This window comes from Rhinoderma darwinii, chromosome 9, assembly GCF_050947455.1.
Source record: "Rhinoderma darwinii isolate aRhiDar2 chromosome 9, aRhiDar2.hap1, whole genome shotgun sequence".
Taxonomy (NCBI): domain Eukaryota; kingdom Metazoa; phylum Chordata; class Amphibia; order Anura; family Rhinodermatidae; genus Rhinoderma; species Rhinoderma darwinii.
Window position 1 is genome coordinate 94,313,953 of NC_134695.1, and position 19,876 is coordinate 94,333,828.

Consider the following 19,876-nt stretch of genomic DNA (forward strand, 5'->3'; position numbering starts at 1 on the left):
ACGGATTAAGGGTGGTCTCCTCATTTAAATACTTAGGAATTGTTATAAATCAAGAGCATAGGAATGATCATGCCAGTAATGTCTTGCCATTGTTAGAATATATAAAGGCTAAATTTCGGATTTGGAGCACTCTTCCCCTAGCAGGAACGGGTAGAATAAATCTAATAAAAATGGTCATTCTTCCTAAATGTCTCTATATCCTCGAACATGCAGCGACACCAGTGTTCAAAAAGTTTTTCAAACAGATACATGCCCTATTTCCAGGGTTTATATGGGGCTCCAATAGATCGAAGCTCAGTCTTGCTACTCTGCAGTGCCCCAAAACATCAGGAGGGGGCGGCCCTGCCAGATCTTTACCTTTATTATCTGGCGGGGCAACTAAGATACCTCAAAGTATGGGTCGCTAATATGGCCTTGCCAGATAGGGAACATCACCTGGCGTTCCATATGCATATGTCCACTCTGTGGCCGGTATTGGAAGGGTCCCTGAACGAAATTAAAAATGTGTTGCCAATCCATAGGGTGGCATCTCAGGTGTGGAGGGCTGCGAAGAGCATATACAGTCACTCGGGAGTACAAATTGACATGCCATTATGGTCTAACCCCCTTCTCCCTCAGATATCAGAGGAACTGGCTCCACAATTTTGGATTCAAAATAGGATATGTACTATAGGGGACATGTATACGGATAACATCCTCAAATCATTTTCACAGGTGCAGTCGGAGTTTGCAATACCCAGGACTGCTTTTTACAGATATTTACAACTGCGTCATTCTCTCAATGCCCAATTCCCCCCCACTGACACGACATTCACTCGGCTTCCTCTGATAGGAGTTTTTAGGTCCCAAGGCCCCAGAGGTCTGATATCAGCTATATATACATCTCTCATTACAGCCAAGGTAGCTAGTATACCCCTGATGGTCAAGGATAGATGGACTGCGAGGATACCTGACCTTGCAGAAGAGGACTGGGATGAGATCCTAACCTCTCCATTATACGTGTCGCCAGCTGCCAACAATAGGATGATACAGCTGTTCATAGTCTACCAAAGCTACTTGACACCTGTTAGAATGCATAAAATGGGTAGATATCCGAGCACAGAATGTCACAGATGCCGGCACCCTAGGTCAGACTTTTGGCATATGATATGGGAGTGTCCGGTCATCTCCTCTTTTTGGAAGGAGGTGGTAGGAGTTGCTGCGGAAATCCTGCATATCCCGGTCCCAGTAAGCCCACAAGTGTGTATATTTGGTCTCCTCCAGGATGAACAGTGGCCACATTATCTGAAAATATTCCTCCGGGCAATTCTGTTTATGGCACGAAAAGCTATTGCTTTAAGGTGGATGGACCCCCGTCCTCCCACGGTGGCAGAGTGGAAAGCACTGGTGAACGCGGTTATCCCGTATGAGAGAATAATGTATAGACAGAGGGGTTGCATTGATAAATTTCATGGGATATGGGAAGCTTGGTGTGATTCTGCAGGGACACCGTATACTCCACACAGGTATAACGACCTGCGTAGGTCATTGACACATGTCTGAACATCTGGGGTGGTGGATCTAAATCATTTATGCAAAGTGTCCTAATTTGTCTTGGCTACTGTTTTCCAATATAGTTGCTTTTGTAATTCTGATGGATTCTAGACTCATGTTAAATGTCTGATTGCCTGTAAACACACCTCCTTATATGTAAAGTTGGAATGTTAAAGATTATCATCCATGTCTGCAATGTATACTGTATTAAGTGTATGGAATGATTGCATTTGTACTACGTTTCTTCAATAAAACGAGTTAAAAAAAAAAAAACATTCTAATTTTTTTTATTTTTTTCACGAGTCAGGAAATATTATAAATTGGATTCAATTTATAACATTTCCCAGTGCTGGTCACTAGATGGAGCAATTCCCAAAATTGCAGCATTGCATGTGGTAAAGCAACCACATTGCTTTATGCTGCAAAATTGGGAAAAAAATCCCTCGCTCTAGTGAGCTCTCAGAATCCCCCCCTCCTTTATCCTGGCTAGTGCTGGGAGAAACGAGGGGTTTGAACTGTCTAACCTCCTACACTGTGTGTCGCCATTTTTTTAGCTAACACACAGTGTAGAATGTTTACATACACTAGTAAAACACACTGAAACACAAACATACATAGAAATCACTTACCTGCTCCAGTCGCCGCCGCTCCCTCCGGTCCGTCCGCTCCATCTGCTGCCGCTGCTCCATGTGCACAAGTCCGGAAGCCGCGACCGGAAGTAGTAATCTTACTGTCCGGCCGCGACTTCCGGTCCACAGGAAAATGGCGCCGGACGGCGCGCATTTCAAATTGGACTGTGTGGGAGCGGCGCATGCGCCGTTCCCACACAGACGGCGTACACGATAGTGGATGGAACGGGCCCCGTTCGCATTCCCTATGGGACTGGAGCTGCCGTATTCCATGTCTGTATGTGTCGTTAATCAACACATACAGAAATGGAAAAAAAAATGGCAGCCCCCATAGGGAAGAAAAAGTGTAAAAATAGAAAAAAGTAACACACAAACACACAAATAAATATAAACGTTTTTAATAAAACACTAACATAAAACTGATATAAAAAAAAAAATTTTGGTGACACTATTCCTTTAACTCTCTCGCAGGGTTTGTCACATAACTTTCCTAAATTAGGCAAATCTGCCTGGTTATGCAGTAATATACTGACCCATGACCACACATTTGCCATGTCAGGTGACAACCCCTGTGGAAACTGAAATAGTGGCCAAAATCGTTGTCACCCGGCTTTACCATAAACATCAAATTATGAAACCACTGATCTGATTGACTCCTGAATGGCAGGTGGCTATGTAACAACACCTGTGTAGCTGTGAGGGTTGCCAAATATCTTCTCTTCTGGCTCTTGACTGTATATTAACAGCATCTATTTGCAGTTATGTTTTAGAGATTGGCTGATGTGGGAGATGAACCTGGGATATGATAAGGACCCTTTATGTGACACTGAGAGGTAAGTCTATGAACATGGATACGTCTGCCAGTAATGGTCTCCGTCTTACCGCATGTGCACTCTCTGCAGACAGGAATACCAACGGTGGGCTTTGAATTGTTGCTTTCTCCCAGAATCCTCTGCAAAGGGGGGCTGTGGAAATGATTTGGAGATTGCATGTTCAACAATGGTTGATGCTGTGCTTGAATTCTGCTGCAGGTGAGAGCGGTCACATATTTATCCTCATACGATGAACGTGTATATAATGTTTAGCCAAATAAGACCTGATCACTGTTATTTTCTTGTCGGTCTGAATCTAGTGCAGGCAGTCAGCCGTCTCACACTCGCACAGGGATTGCTGACATCCTTTGCCGTTTACAGGTATGTTCTTAATACTGGATTGAAGACCACGTTAAGCATTTATCACAGTGTCTATTACAGGTTTATTCCCACCTGAGACATTTATGACAGATCCACGGGATATGCCATAAATGCCTCATAGGTGCGAGTCCCAGCTCTCTCCATTGGGTCCAGAAACAGCCGAGCAGGCGAGCTTGGCTGCTTTCATAGTTTAATGAAGCATAAAAACACTTGTCTGCTTTAGAAATACCATTTTCTAATCCCCTATTAGGAAATTCGGCATGTCGTTGTATTTCACAGACAGCCCATTTATTTTAATAGGCGCTGTGTAATGACTCATTTCCCCTGCGGTGGTGCTGCAGGGATATTAGACACTTGCTGCTGGGTTCCTCTAGACCGATTACAGCTAATCACTTGGGGTTCCAGCAGCAGGACAACCTGTGATCAGCTCATTTTCTAAAGCCCCTTCTAATAAACAATTGTATCTCCATTTATATTTATGTATTTTTCCTCTCATCATATAGGAGTTGGTCTGTGATTTGCTCAGTCAGTCACATTTAGGTAAACTCCATTCGATGACTTTCCTGTTCAACGTCTTCCACCAAAGATTAGAAGTGTCATCCGGCAGCATGAGAACAAGTGCCCGGCTTAGAAGACAACTAGAGCTTGCCATGTGTGCCAGGTAGGCTACTGTTTACATGAATTAAGGGGTGGGGCATTGTGAGGATACTGGGCTGCAATTTACCTGCTTGACTCATCCTTATCTAAAAAATTACCCCTAGAATTACCTTACATAGTGGGGTATTTGGATATAAAGGTGCCGCAGTGTTGACTGTATTTGATGCCACAGAATATGCCAGCTGTCATTGGCACAGTGCTAGTTTATAGATGCTTTTGCTCTTTGTATACAGGATTCTCTTAGGGTTCCCGTCTACATTCCTGATCAGCACATCCTCCGAGAGGAGCAACTCCGGTCTAGACTGTGAAGACTTCTTCAAATTTATCAACAGGGAATTGGTGAGAAAATAATCGGTTTAGTTGAACTACACACATGGATTTTCCCTGTAGACCCTGATATGTAATCTCTACCTCGCGTTACAGAAAAACATTGGTCAGCGAGGGTGCACTCTACCGTATGACATCACTGCTCACTTTTTTAGGGTAAGGTGGAGTTTAGATTTTATGATCATACTGTTCGTAAATCAATAGTAGATCTAGAAAGTAGATCGTTTCTTTCTCTGCAGGGTCTGCTGGGGGCCAGTACACAGTGTGAGGATCCCAGTGACGCAGTGAATTCCATACTCCGTGCCGCTCATTCACGATGTCCCATCATCCTAACCTCTGCAGCGGTATGTCTGTGCCAAAAATGATTTAGTGAATACCCCTAAATATACATATATACATTATTGTCATTTAAAAGGGGTTTTCAATGTTCTTTGCTGAAGCAATGAGGATCCGCAGCAGCACCTGACCCCTCCAGCCAATTACTGGCCACAGTGGTCAGGTGTCCTACATACGGATATGAACGGTAATTGGCTGGAGGGGTCGGGTGCTGGTATGACACCTCATCCCTTCAGCCAATTAAACTGTACCTGGTGGCAGGAGGACTGGAAAACCCCTTTAATGGCTCAGGTGAAGACAACACTCCCTACTGTAGCAGTAAAAGTCCCTACTGACATTGATCTCTCGTTACCTTGTATTGGGAATCTCTGACCATATCAGCTTACTAGTTCGCAGTTTGTTTTGTAATCCCTAATATATTCTTATCAGAACGGTTCTCTTTTGAGCTGGAGAGATTCTGATAACCGGCCAGGATTGTGGACATCAGAATCTTCACTATCAGACCGTCGCCATAAATGTATTTCCCTCATACACAAGCGGTTATCGAACTAATCGTTCCTTTCTTTCTTTTGTGTTAAAGCTTTGGTGGCCACAACTGGATCCGGCCATCGAGTGTCAGTGGAGCCGCCTGCTCGGAGGGAACTTGCCTAAAGAGATTGAGATCCTGAGGGATATCCAGAGCGATGTGGACAGGTAGTGTGTGATTCAGGGGCCTCCAGTGACGGAGATGATCTGTCACTTATGTGTCGTCTCTTGTACTTCAGGTGTCTCTCGCATCACACGTCTCCGTCCCTCACTGACAACATGCTGCTCTCGGCTGCCGTCCTGCATTTCACTATCCGGAGGAAACAAATTGGACATGGGGGCATCTTACCATTACTTGACAGAAAATCTGTGCAGGTGAGAAGAATGGGATGACTTTAGCTAAAACGAAACATACGAGGCTTCTTGGTAGATTCAGATGCTGCGGTGATTCGGCGTGTGTATTGATCAGTTTATCAAAACTGGAGTAGTTTCCCAAAGCAACCAATCAAATTCCAGCTCTTATTTTGCAGAGGCCCTTTTGAAAATGAAAGAGACAGTCTGCTTGGATGTGCAACACATTCACTTTTCATGTGCACCAGTTTTGATAAATCTCTCCCAATATGTCAATATAAAGGAAACAATGATGTATTTGTGGCACCACTATGTACATCCCTCACCTTTCTCCTTCTCCTAGCAGATGTTGGATTCGTTGCTGTTTTTTTCTGTTATGGATCTCATCCCTGTAATACTGAAGGTAAGGGTCTTGATTTTTCATCTTTTAGAGTTGTAATGATTTTTAAATGTTCACATTGAGACTCTACTTAAAGAGGCTCTGTCACCAGATTATAAGCGCCCTATCTTCTACATAATCTGATCGGCGCTGGAATGTAGATAACAACAGTGGTTTTTATTTAGAAAAATAATCATTTTTGAGCAAGTTATGAGCAATTTTAGATTTATGCTAATTCGTTTCTTAATAGACAACTGGGCGTGTTTTTACTTTTTACCAACTGGGTGTTGTACAGAGGAGTGTATGACGCTGACCAATCAGTGACCAATCAGCGTCATACACTTCTCATTGTTCCAGTGTGATTGTGCAGTGAGAGAAGCTGGGCTGGAACAATGAGAAGTGTATGACGCTGATTGGTCACTGATTGGTCAGCGTCATACACTCCTCTGTACAACACCCAGTTGGTAAAAAGTAAAAACACGCCCAGTTGTCTATTAAGAAACTAATTAGCATAAATCTAAAATTGCTCATAACTTGCTCAAAAATTATTATTTTTCTAAATAAAAACCACTGCTGTTATCTACATTCCAGCGCCGATCAGATTATGTAGGAGATAGGGCACTTATAATCTGGTGACAGAGCCTCTTTAAAGGGGTTTTCAGGTTTCACAAGTAAAGCTTTATTTCATTGTATAAAGCTCCACAACTTTCTTATCTGTTCTCTGCATTTCCATTACAGACTTCCAGAGGATAAGGTTACAGTCCCACATTGCGGCGTCCACAGGCATTTAAAATTTTGCCTACATGCAGTGGCCAACGGAGGCACGATTTTGCCAGGTGTTACAACGCGGACGCCGCTCTATTGGACTGTATCCTAATGCTGTGTCCTGCTCATGTGGTGATCACACTGGTGCATGGCTCGTTACAAGGGGAGCTCTGATAACTAATGTAACGAGCCATGCACCTGTGTGATCATCACATGACTTTATTTTTACTTCCAGACGATAAAGAACAGTCTCCCTTTAAACCACTTCCTGCCCACACCAAGTAAATTAACAGGCTTTAGACTAGTCCTTGTGCCTGCAGTTTGTTCATTTACGTGCTGTCTCTGATGGCACTGCACGCTTCTGCGCAGAGTCATCGGCAGGATCAGGCTGAAATAATCAGTTCCCCGTTACAAAAAACCCTAAACACATCGCTCCAAAGGTAGAAGCCGCTGATTCTGAATTCAGACAGTTTCTAGGGAACCCCGTTACGCCAGTAATGACGTCACAGGGATTCCCTGTGCAGAAGGGGCTTGGAGGGATGCAGAGAAGCGGCATTCTGCGTCTTCTCCGTGTTTGGCTATACAGATTACTGATAACTAATCGAATGGGCTGTTACCATTAGATCACTCTTCTCTGTGATTCGTATATAGGGACAGCAGGGAACACATAGATAATGCGTTCCCTGCTAACCTGTGCCCCTATAGTATAATTATTATTTTTTTTCATACAATAAAAAAATGTAATGAGATGTAACCCAGTGCATAGTGCTCTTTGCAAGTGGGTGGGATGGGACGGGATGTTGTTGTCTCATATGTTACTTGTTTGTATACTATGAAAACACGTGTCAATAAAAACTTGATTTAAAAAAAATGTAAAGCGCCAATTTTAGACATTCTGCGTGACACGAGTGCGTTTTGCATGGACGTCAGGTGCTTAGGCATTAATATGTTTCTGCAAAGTATGGAAAAAACTTTCCAGCACTATCTGGTTGTCAGCAGCGGTTCAGTACCTGGACCCCGCGCTGGCATAGCTTGTAGCAACAGTAGAAGGAAAGAAGTGCGGTCCAGCCATCCACTCGACGGTGTAAATGCTTTTATTCAGCGCTTATTTCATAAAACACCCGGCGTATTGATGTAAAAATGCATGACACACTTACGCATTTCAAACACAAACTGCGTTCTTAATCATAGCGCCAGGCAGAAGGTAAGTTTTGCCAAATATAAAATAATTCCGCCAGCCACCAATTTTAGTCTATTCTACCCCGATCCTATCTAATTATGCACCTCTAGTAAAAAAAAAATAATAATTCTGTACTTGGATGATTATCCCCCATGTACAGCGGCTGCGCCTAAAGCTAAGGGAGGAAGATACATTCAAAGCTAAAATAGGTTTTTGGGTCTCGGCGCACGCTACACAATGTTCATGTATTTGACATCACTTTGTGTGAAGAAGAATTAGAAGCTTTCATTTTAAGGTAAATAATATTCGATGAACACATTTTTTACTTAAATAGACCTTAGAAAATTAATTGATTATTAATTCAAATTTTAAATTATAAGAAAAAAAGCCCCGTGTCCCGCAAAAAAAAAAGAAATAAAAAATTTAGGGGTTAGACTGAAACCCAAAAACTTTCACCTCTACAATGCAGCATTCCCAAAGGTGAGATTTTGATCTGGTCATGAAGGCCCAAAACACCTCCGGCCATGAAAGGGTTAAATCACAGTAACTTGAAAACAACAAGGAATTAATACAGAAAGTAGATTACAAAGTCAGAAACTTGATAAGGCTCTGTTCACATCTGTGCTCGCTTTTCTGTTCGGTCATAGGAATAGAAAAACGGAAGCGCCGGATCCGTAACATGACGAAAGCAAACTGCCCAATGTATGTCATTGACTTTAATGGGTTTTATCAGGTTTCTGTCATTTTGCCAGACAATCTAGCGCTGCATGCTGCTCAATTGTGTCCGGCAAATAGAACAGAATCTGCTATGGAAGCCTCCGATGCAGATGTGAACAGAGCCCTACTAGCTTTCAGAACGCAGTCTGTCTGGAGATATTGAGGGCGGAATGGAGCAAATTGTACTGAACAGGGGACTAATCCTCCGTTGCCTGTAATAGAAAAATCCTTTAAAGAAATAAGGCAAATAATAAAATGTATAATGCTTTTATCTTTCATGTTCTGGTAGGGAAGAGAGGGATCAAAAAAAGAGCTGGAAAATTGTCGGTCTATTATCCACTGTCTGGAGGAGAGAGGAGGCAGCTGGGCGACCGCCTTCCACCCCACAAAGGAGAAGTGTGAGTAGAGGAAATGGACTTCTGGATCAGCATTAGGCCTCATTCAGACAGCCATAAGGTGGCTGCATTTTACCTTATGGAGATCTAAGTTTAGTTCTCTTGAACTGTGGAGGGTTTAGATTTTGCGTCCACATTTTGGCTGTCTAAATGAGGCCACATTGTACAGATTATACAGAAGTTTTGATTGGTGGGGTCTGAGCACTGAGACCCCCACCGATCGCTAAAACGAAACAGCAGAATCGATCGGGTGAGGGTTGAGCGAGTGGTGTACAGGCCTAATAAAAAGTCTATTTTTATGAAAAGCCGATCAGAAGTGAAGCAGCACAACTCACCTGAGCACTTCTGATGCTTCGTTTCAGCGACGGGTGGGGGTCTCAGTGCTCGGATCCCACGAATCAAAACTTCTGACATGTCAAACGTTTTTAAAAGTATACTTGCCCTTTAAGACAAACCCATTACTAGATACATAACAGAGAAGTATAAATGTTTCCATGATATTTTTCTATTTTGCTTCTGCTCCTGAGGCTGGGTTTTCATGTTGTTGATGCACGAGGTGACAGCGCTTTCCTTGTTAAAGGTCATGCGCTAAATTGCCGTGAAGCTGCATAACCGCGCGGCCATTAACAGAATAACATTGAAGGACTTCTCAATGATCCCGGCTGTAATGAGCTATAGCTTATCACGCAAAAGACATAGGTAGTCCGGGAACTAAATGGGCAGAACCTAATCCTATGTGTCTGCAAGGGAAAAACAAACACGCAGATGCGGCCGCGGCCTGTGGGCAGTGAAGTTGTGTGTGAACATTTAACCCCTTCCCTCTTTAGCCACTGTTGACCTTCCTGACAGAGCCTCATTTTTCAAATCTGACACGTCTCACTTTATGTGGTAATAACTCCGGAATGCTTTCACCTATCCAAGCGATTCTGAGATTGTTTTCTCGTGACACATTGGACTTTAAGTTACTGGAAAAATTTGCTCAATATGTTCAGTATTTAATTGTGAAAAACACCAAAATTTAGAGAAAAATTAGCATTTTTCTCAATTTAAATGTATCTGCTTGTAAGACAGGCAGTTATACCACACAAAATTCTTGCTAATTAACATTTCCCATATGTCTACTTTAGATTAGCATCGTTTTTTGAACATCCTTTTATTTTTCTAGGACGTTACAAGGCTTAGAACTTTAGCAGCAATTTCTCACATTTTCAAGAAAATTTCAAAAGGCTATTTTTACAGGGACCAGTTCAGTTGTGAAGTGGCTTTGAGGGCCTTATATATTAGAAAGTCCCCAAAAAGTCACCCCATTTTAAAAACTTCACCCCTCAAAGTATTCAAAACAGCATTTAGAAAATGTCTTAACCCTTTACACATATCACAGGAATTAAAGCAAAGTAGAGGTGAAATTTACAAATTTCATATTTTTTTGCAGAAATACATTTTAATATAAAAAAAATTGTAACACAGAAGGTTTTACCAGAGAAATGCAACTCAATATTTGTTGCCCAGTTTCTGCAGTTTTAGGAAATATCCCACATGTGGCCCTAGTGCGCTAATGGACTGAAACACCGGCCTCAGAAGCAAAGGAGCACCTGGTGGATTTTGGGGCCTTATTATTGTTAGAATATATTTTAGGCACCATGTCAGGTTAGAAGGGCTCTTGCGGTGCCAAAACAGTGAAAATCCCCCAAAAGTGACCCCATCTGGGAAACTACACCCCTCAAGGAAATTATCTAGGGGTATAGTGAGCATTTTGATCGCACAGGTTTTTTACAGAAATTATTGGAAGTAGGCCGTGAAAATTAAAATCTAAATTTTTTCAAAGAAAATGTAGGTTTAGCGATTTTTTTTTTTTACTCATTTCCACAAGGACGAAAGGAGAAAAAGCACTGCAAAATTTGTAAAGCAATTTCTCCCGAGTAAAACAATACCCCACATGTGGTCATAAACGGCTGTTTGGACACATGGCAGGGCTTAGAAGGGAAAGAGCGCTATTTGGCTTTTGGAGCTCAAATTTAGCAGGAATGGTTTGCGGAGGCCATGTCACATTTACAAAGCCCCTGAGGGACAAAACAGTGGAAACCCCCCACAAGTGACCCCATTTTGGAAACTACACCCATTGAGGAAATTATCTAGGGGTATAGTGAGTGTTTTGACCCCACAGGTTTTTTGCATAAATTATTGGAAGTAAGCCCTGAAAATGACAATCTACATTTTTTCAAAGAAAATGTAGGTTTAGCAATTTTTTTATCATTTCCACAAGGACTGAAGGAGAAAAAGCACCGCAAAATTTGTAAAGCAATTTCTGCAGAGTAAAACAATACCCCACATGTGGTCATAAACGTCTGTTTGGACACACGGCAGGGCTTAGAAGGGAAAGAGCACTATTTGGCTTTTGGAGCTCACATTTAGCAGGAATGGTTTGCGGCGGCCATGTCACATTTGCAAAGCCCCTGAGGGGACAAAACAATGAAAACGCCCAAAAAGTGACTCCATTTAGGAAACTACACCTCTTGAGGAATTCATCTAGGGGTATAGTGAGCGATTTGACCCCACAGATGTTTCATAGAACTTATTAGAATTGGGCAGTGAAAATAAAAACAATCCTTTTTCTTCAATAAGACGTAGCTTTAGCGCAAATTTTTTCATTTTCTCAACAAATAAAGGAAAAAAATAAACCAACATTTGTAAAGCAATTTCTCCCGAGTACGGCAATACCCCATATGTGGTCATAAACTGCTGTTTGGGCAAACGGCAGGGCTCAGAAGGGAAGGACCGCCATTTGGAGTGCAGATGTTGCTGGATTGGTTTCTGGGCGTCTATGGGCCCAAAACAGTGGAAACCCCATTTTGGAAACTACACCCCTCAATGCATTTACCTAGGGGTGTAGTAAGCATTTTAACCCTGCAGATGTTTTGTAGAAATTAGTGTGCACTCGATGTTGCAGAGTGAAAATGGGATTTTCTTCCATAGATATGCCAATATGTGGTGCCCGGCTTGTGCCACCATAACAAGACAGCTCTCTAATTATTATGCGGTGTTTCCCGGTTTTAGAAACACCCTACATGTGACCCTAATCTTTTACCTGGACATATGACCGGGCTCAGGAGTGAAGAGTACCATGCGGAGTGGAGGCCTAATTTGGCGATTTACAAAGTATTGATTCACAACTGCAGAGGCTCCGATGTGAAATAATAAAAAGAAATCCTTGAGAAGTGACCCCATTATGGAAACTGCACCCCTCAAGGCATTTATTAAGGGGTGTAGTGAGCATTTTCACCCCACAGGTCTTTTCCATAAATGAATGCACTGCGGATGGTGCAAATTAAAAATTTATATTTTTCCCTAGATATGCCATTCAGTGGCTAATATGTCATGCCCAGCTTATGACGCTGGAGACACACACCCCAAAAATTGTTAAAAGGGTTCTCCCGGGTATGACGATGCCATATATGTGGAAGGAAACTGCTGTTTGGGCACGCTGTAGGGTTCAGAGCGGAGGGAGCACCATTTGGCTTTTGGAGCGCGGATTTTGCTTGGTAGTAGTTTTGCTTGAGTATTGCTGGTGTTTCCATTTATAATGTGGGGGTACATGTAAGCCGGGCGGAGTATATAAGGGGCATAGTCAGGTGGTATAATAATGGGGTAAAAAAATAATCCATAGATGTGTGTTACGCTGTGAAGCAATCCTTTCTGCACAGGCCAATGTCGCACTGATAAATGGTGTCATTTCTTATCCCCCTTTTGGTCCACACTCCGCACCTTTGCAGTTTGGGGAATTTTGCTGGGAAAGTGTTGTCCTGGTATAATACGGGCACCGTCGCTTCCAGCGGATATGTTTGGGCCCTCCCTTTCCTGGTTCCCTAATTATAGGTCCTTGATAAATCGCCTCTTCAAACAGAAGAAATGTTCCCCTCGGGCACAACTGCATATTTTTTTATTTCCTGACTTATTGGAGCCATAACTGATTTTATTTTTCATAGACGTAGCGGTATGAGGGCTGGTTTGTTGCGGGACGAGCTGTCGTTATTATTGGTACCATTTTGGGGTACATGCAACTTTTTGATCACCTTTTATCCTATTTTTTGGGATGCCAGGTAAACAAAAAAACGCAATTCTGGCACAGCTTTTTTCGGGTTTTTTTATACAGCGTTCACCACGCATTATAAACTACATGAATACCTATATAGAACCAGACCTAACGATAAACGTTATAGTAAACGTCCACACATATCAAGGACAAACAGACAATAAATACCTATAACTGTATGTGAAGACAAATCAAATCTCCCAAAAGGGAAAAATAATGACACCAAGTACAATAAGTAACTTGCAAAAAATATAATTTCTTTATTACAATATACATAAGAACATGTTGGCCATCAGGACCTAAAAACCACAGACAATTAAAATATACAATGTGGAGAACATGAGGCTACTCAGAATGGCCTATATTCAACATTCAATAATACCGGACAGGGTCACTATGACAGTCATGCTATAAATGTACAGTACAAGGATAACCGACACCACATTCGGTCTGATGCGCACGCGCATGCGCGTTTACATTCCTTGAGACGTACACTGGACATTTGCAATGGTGGTGTTTGCTGCTTACCGATCAGCATTCAGGTAACTTTAGACATGCTGATTCACCAATGTAGAACACCTGGTACATTTCAGGTGTTCAGCATTGGGGATTTGAGAATATCGTGCTGCTATTTGCTCTCTGAATAAACCTCTCCCACCACTGAGTATAAATACAACGCCGGTCACCTTACTAGTCAGTACCCCTTGAAAAAGCTACCGCGAAACGTGCGTCGGGGCTCTTGCTGTGGAGCTCATTTTTGGCTTGATATGCAATACACGGGTTGGTATGGCTTCTGGGACCTGCTCTGATTTTTGGTGATACCCTGGTCTCTATACCACTTTATTTACACTGAGATTTCAGTGTTAGCTACAAGTCTCTCGTGTATACTATTTTTTACAGGGTCTGTATTACATTGTTCTGTTTCAGCATGCTTTTTGGAGACACATTTTGTGGTGTCGGTTATCCTTGTACTGTACATTTATAGCATGACTGTCATAGTGACCCTGTCCGGTATTATTGAATGTTGAATATAGGCCATTCTGAGTAGCCTCATGTTCTCCACATTGTATATTTTAATTGTTTGTGGTTTTTAGGTCCTGATGGCCAACATGTTCTTATGTATATTGTAATAAAGAATTAATATTTTTTGCAAGTTACTTATTGTACTTGGTGTCATTATTTTTCCCTTTTGGGAGATTTGATTTGTCTTCACATACAGTTATAGGTATTTATTATAAACTACATGTTAACTTTATTCTGCGGGTCAGTACGATTCCGGCGATACCTAATTTATAGAACTTCTTTATGTTTTACAACTTTTTGCACAATAAAATTACTTTTGTAAAAAGAATGTATTTTTTCTGTCGCCAAGTTGTGAGAACCATAACTTTTAAATTTTTTTGTCGACGGAGGTGTATGAGGGCTTGTTTTTTGCGGGACGAGCTATAGTTTTTATAGACACAATTTTTGTATACGTGCGACTTTTTGATCACTTTTTATTCCAATATTTGTAGGGCAAAGTGACCAAAAAACAGAAACTCTGGTAAAGTTTTTACGATTTTTTTTTTTACGCTGTTCACCGCGTGCAATAAATAATATAATATTTTGATACCTCAGGTCGTTACGGTCGCGGCGATACCAAATACGTATGGTTTATTATAATTTTTCAATAATAAAGGACTTGATAAGAGTAAAAGGGGGATTGTGTTTTATTTGATTACTTGAAACTTAGTTTTCAAACTTATTTTTTTCACACTTTTTCTCAAGTCCCACTAGGGGACTTGAAGGTCCAACGGTCAGATTTTTTTTTTTTCCTAATACATTGCACTACCTACGTAGTGCAATGTATTAGATCTGTCAGTCATTCACTGACAGCAAGCCGATTAGGCTTCGCCTCCCGGCGGGGCCTAAATCGGCTTCCGTAATGGCAGAGCTGGAGACCATTGTGTCTCCTGTTGCCCTAACAGCAGTCGCCAGTCCTGATTGCCTGTCAGGGCTGGCGATTTGCTAGTAACCGCTACGATGCAGCAATCGCTTTCGATTGCTGCATCGAAGGGGTTAATGGCAGGGATCGGAGCTAGCTCTGGTTCCTGCCGTTACAGGTGGATGTCAGCTGTAACATACAGCTGACCTCCACCGCTGATGACGCCGGATCAGCTCCTGAGCCATCTTGCCGGCAGCTACGGAAGCCGATCAGGCTCCGCCGCTGGGCGGATCTTGACCGGCTTCAGTGCTAGGCAAACTGGGAGGCCAGTATTAGGCCTCCGGTTGCCATTGCAGCCACCGGAACCCCGGCAATTTCATTGCTGGGGTTCCGATGAGCTGCAAACACCTTAAGTGCAGCACTCGCGTTTGAGCGCTGCACTTAAGGGGTTAATGGCGGGGATCGAAGCTAATTTCGGTCCCCGCGATTACAGCCCGATTTCAGCTGGTGCCAAACATTTGTCGTTAAGTATACGACATTTTGCGGGAAGCACTGGCTTTCCATGACGTATACTTACGACAAATGTCGGGATTGGGTTAAAGGCTATGTAAACCTTTGAGCATTTATTTTTTTTATATATATTTTTTTCATTCAAATCGATTTGGGTACGAGCGCAAGATGCAGCTTTTATGTATTCAGGATACGCAGTAGTTGTATCTCCAAAAGTAAAAAATTTTTTAACAATACAAATTTAATAAGTAGCTTTAAATCCTCTAATACGTCGTTTTTTTTAAGAAAAAAAAAAGTGCATTTACAACTGTAAACCATTTACCCCATCACTTTATTTCTGGGCCCCCTGCACCCCATGGAACGGCTTAGTAAACAGTGGACAGCACGATTATCCCATCCATAGCTTTCAAGATTGTCAGGTGATTTGGCCACACGACGGCCTCCCCGGCTGCATGATCTTCTGCGCACAGATAGAGGCAGCAGAATATTCTGTATCTGCACTATAAGCATTCAGTGCCACCGCAGAAGCCGTTCCAGGTGCAGCGGGGCCCTGAAGTGAAGCGCAGGGGTAGGTGATTGGGGTATTTAGTTGTCAGAACACTGCAACTTAGGGCATTTTAAAAATGTCATTAGAAAGTGTCCGACCCCCTTTAAATATATTTCATTATTTAAAATTGCTTTACTTCTATATTTACTGTACAACAAAGTAATAATAAAGATATTAAATATCTGCAATCATCTTCCTGCCCTCAGGTGTGAAAACTAGTTATAGAGGTTCATATAAAAGTGTAGAAGAACTGAGCATGTGCGCTGGAAGGGAATGGCTTTCTTTACGGTTGCCTCCCTTATTTTAGGTACCATATTATATTATAACGGACACTTACTAATATAAACCACATTGAACGGAAGGGAAGAGTCTTGATTTATGATAGACGGGGAATTGTCAGGGATGAGAATGTTCTTCTGGAGGATTTACCTGTCTGACGCGTTTTTCTCTCAGATCTGATTGTTCTCCATCAGGCGGCCTCTGACGACTCCTGTCACCTGCTTCCTCTGGCTTTCTTCAGGTGAGTTCTCTGGCAGCAGGAGGTCGTATTCTCCACTTTGCAGACATATTAGGTTTCTGCTTTTTATTACAGTTTGGCTCCTTGTCTTCCAATGGACGGGGCTGGAGTGCAGCAGGACTTTGTGTGTATTGCCCTGGAGATGTATGACAGATTTGTCCAGCTGTTTGTAGATGGAAGTCCACACCTGGATCAGGTATAATGTATGAAGATCTCCACTGCCTGATTATTGGGACTTTTATCCTTACGCTGGTCTGTTTCTTCAGGTGGATACCAATGAGGTTTTCAGCAATGGTCGTCAGTTCCTGCTAAACTGTATACGCAAATGCCCCCCAGCCAGCAGTATGTTCAGAAGCCGCCTTCCCCAGGTAGGAGAACTACTTACTGTATGGAATCTCAGTGCATGTTTCATTTCACCAGACTTTTCATGCTTTTCTTTCAACCACTAACCTATGAGCTAGGTCAGACATGGGCAAACTACGGCCCGCGGGCCACATACGGCCCGTTAGGCTTTTTAATCCGGCCCGCCGAACTTGTCCAAATCATAGTAAAAACCTCCTTTTTTTTCCCCTTTCCCTGCAATGCCCACGTTTTACCAATAGATGGCGCACTCAAAACACATTGACCGTTGTTAACTCCTTAACGCCGAAGGACGGATATATCCGTCCTCAGCAGCTGCTAGTTCGCGCAGGAGGACGGATATATCTGTCCTGTGATGGCGCGGGTACTGCCAGTGTACCCACGCGATCAGCGGCAGGAGCACGGCTGTTATACACAGCCTGGCTCCTGCTGCAACTGCCGGAATCGAAGCACGCGCCGATTCCGGCAGTTTAACCCATTAAATGCCGCTGTCAATAGTGACAGCGGCATCTAATGTGTTTGACAGAGGGAGGAACTCCCTCTGTCTCCCGATCGGCGCCCCCGCAAACAAATCGCGGGTCGCCGTCGGGTTTCCATGACAGCCGGGGGTCTAACAAAGACCCCCAGGTCTGTCTTCCGCAACTGCCTGTTAGGTCATGCCTCCGGCATCGCCAAACAGGTTGCCTGTCAGTTTTACACTGACAGGCAATAATGCTTTGGTATACTAAGTATACCAAAGCATTATATATGCGATCGGCACATCGCATAGTGAAGTCCCCTGGTGGGACTTAAAAAAAAAATGTCAATCAGTTAAATAAAGTTTGTTGAAAAAAAATAAAATAATTACAGTCAAAATCAAATAAAACTACTTTTTTTGCCCAAAAAGTGGTTTTATTCAGTAAAACGGTCAAAACAAATAACACATACACTTATATGGTATCCCCGCGATCATAACAACTTGACCAATAAAATGAACACATTAATGAAACCGCCGGATGTACGGCGTCCAAAAAACCCGCAAAAAACAACGGCAAAATTCTCTTTTCTCCCATTCCCCCCATAAAAAATAAAATAAAAGTTAATCTATAAGTCCTATGTACCCCAAAATAGTACTAATGAAAACTACACATTGCCCGCAAAAATCAAGCCCACATACGGTCACATCGACGGAAAAATAAAAAAATGACGGCTCTTGGAACGCGGCGATGCAAAAACAAGTAATTTTTTTCTAAAAGGGTTTTTATTGTGCAAACGTAGAAAAAACATATAAAACCTTTACATATTTGGTATCCCCGTAATAGTGCTGACCCATAGAATAAAGTGAACATGTTATTTACGCTGCATAGTAAACGGCGTAAATTTATAACGTGAAAATCAATGCTGGAATAGCTGCTTATTTTCAATTCTCTCCTAAAATAAAGTTAATAAAAGTTAATCAATATGTTATAAGCATCTAAAAATGGTACAATTACAAAATACAACTCGTCCCGCAAAAAACAAGCCCTTATACGGCTATGTCGACGTAATAAAAAAAGTTACGACTCTTGGAATGCGACCGTGAAAAAACAAAACTAATCCTTGGTCATTAACGTGCAAAATGGCCCGGTCATTAAGGGGTTAATGTGGCGCGTATTTCTCTTTATTTCACTTCGTTTCACGTCACCATTAAGCCCTTCGGTTTTCAAAGAGTACAATATCAGCCGTCACTTTGCCACGAAGCATGCAAACTATGCTAGCAAGCAGTCAACACAAGAACGGGCGGCTACTGCTCAGAGGTTGGCAGCTAATTTACAGAGTCAACAGAACTTTTTTCTTGATAAATCACAGTGCGTATGTTATTTTAATCTATTTACATTTCCTCCTCCCAGTATCTGCGAAATAGTATGTAAATGCCATATCTTGCATATTCCTTGAGACAAATTTATTAACTGATAAGGGCTATTTTTCACATTTGAAAGACAGTTAATAAATTGGGTTGTAGTGTTCTTACTGTGCTATGAGGTTTGCACACACTACATTTAATGCTTTAGTATATCCGGCCCAAACACTCCCTCCAAATGCTCCTGGCCCGGCCCCTCTGTCAAATTTTAGAACCCATTGTGGCCCGCGAGTCAAAAAGTTTGCCCACCCCTGAGCTAGGTGAAGCCTATAGTTCTTTTACAGAAGCTCAAACTCTTAGGGTATGTTCACACGCTGAGCCAAAAACGTCTGAAAATACAAAGCTGTTTTCAAGGGAAAACAGCACCAGATTTTCAGACGTTTTTGGAGCGGTTTTCAATAGTCTATGAGAAAACGGCTCCAAGAAGTGTCCTGCACTTCTTTTGACGAGGCTGTAATTTTACGCGTCGTCTTTTGACAGTGACGCGTAAAATGACAGGTCGTCGGCACAAAACATCGGCAAACCCATTGAAATGAATGGGCAGATGTTTGCTGACGTATTGGAGCCGTTTTTTCAGACGTAATTCGAGGCGTAAAACGCCTCGTTTACGTCTGAAAATAGGTCGTGTGAACCCAGCCTATGGGTATGCTGTAAACGCACACCGCTGGATTCTTAGACACAGCAGCTTTTAGGTGAGACTGCTAACTGACTTTGTGGATCTAGTGACAGGCCCTCTAATTTCTTAGTAAGACTTTATGGCAGTCGGAGCTCCATTTTTCTACAGAGATTCAAGTCTCTTAGCTCAGGAGCTCACTGTATATCGTTATAATTGGGTTCATACCATAGTTTCCAGTAAGCTCTGCAGCTCCCTCTAGTGGTGCTTACCGGTAGCCAGCATGTTATATCTTTATAGCCAGAGATTTAAAAGATATTAAGAAATTAATCAAACACAGAACATTGAACCTATTTAAAAAACACAAAATGGTTTTCAAGGACTGATATTCACCGTAAGCTTAAGTTTTAAGATTTTCCTAACACTGCACTTTGTATTATGATCTGCAG

At 42.2% G+C, this 19,876-nt stretch overlaps 1 protein-coding gene across 2 annotated transcripts in view; it reads left to right on the forward strand.

Annotated features, from left to right (window-relative positions):
• Window positions 1-19,876, forward strand: part of FANCA (FA complementation group A) — a 53,032-nt gene that overhangs the window by 31,844 nt on the left and 1,312 nt on the right. Inside the window, exons 29-42 of one of the 2 annotated variants that reach the window (XM_075838573.1) lie at window positions 2,922-2,995; window positions 3,065-3,193; window positions 3,295-3,355; window positions 3,859-4,016; window positions 4,246-4,351; window positions 4,436-4,495; window positions 4,579-4,683; window positions 5,256-5,368; window positions 5,440-5,575; window positions 5,895-5,954; window positions 8,882-8,990; window positions 16,512-16,578; window positions 16,651-16,771; window positions 16,842-16,943. In XM_075838573.1, the coding sequence (XP_075694688.1) occupies window positions 2,922-2,995; window positions 3,065-3,193; window positions 3,295-3,355; window positions 3,859-4,016; window positions 4,246-4,351; window positions 4,436-4,495; window positions 4,579-4,683; window positions 5,256-5,368; window positions 5,440-5,575; window positions 5,895-5,954; window positions 8,882-8,990; window positions 16,512-16,578; window positions 16,651-16,771; window positions 16,842-16,943 (1,401 nt within the window). The remainder of the gene's footprint in view (window positions 1-2,921; window positions 2,996-3,064; window positions 3,194-3,294; window positions 3,356-3,858; window positions 4,017-4,245; window positions 4,352-4,435; window positions 4,496-4,578; window positions 4,684-5,255; window positions 5,369-5,439; window positions 5,576-5,894; window positions 5,955-8,881; window positions 8,991-16,511; window positions 16,579-16,650; window positions 16,772-16,841; window positions 16,944-19,876) is intronic. The other variant, XM_075838574.1, reaches the window with a different exon arrangement.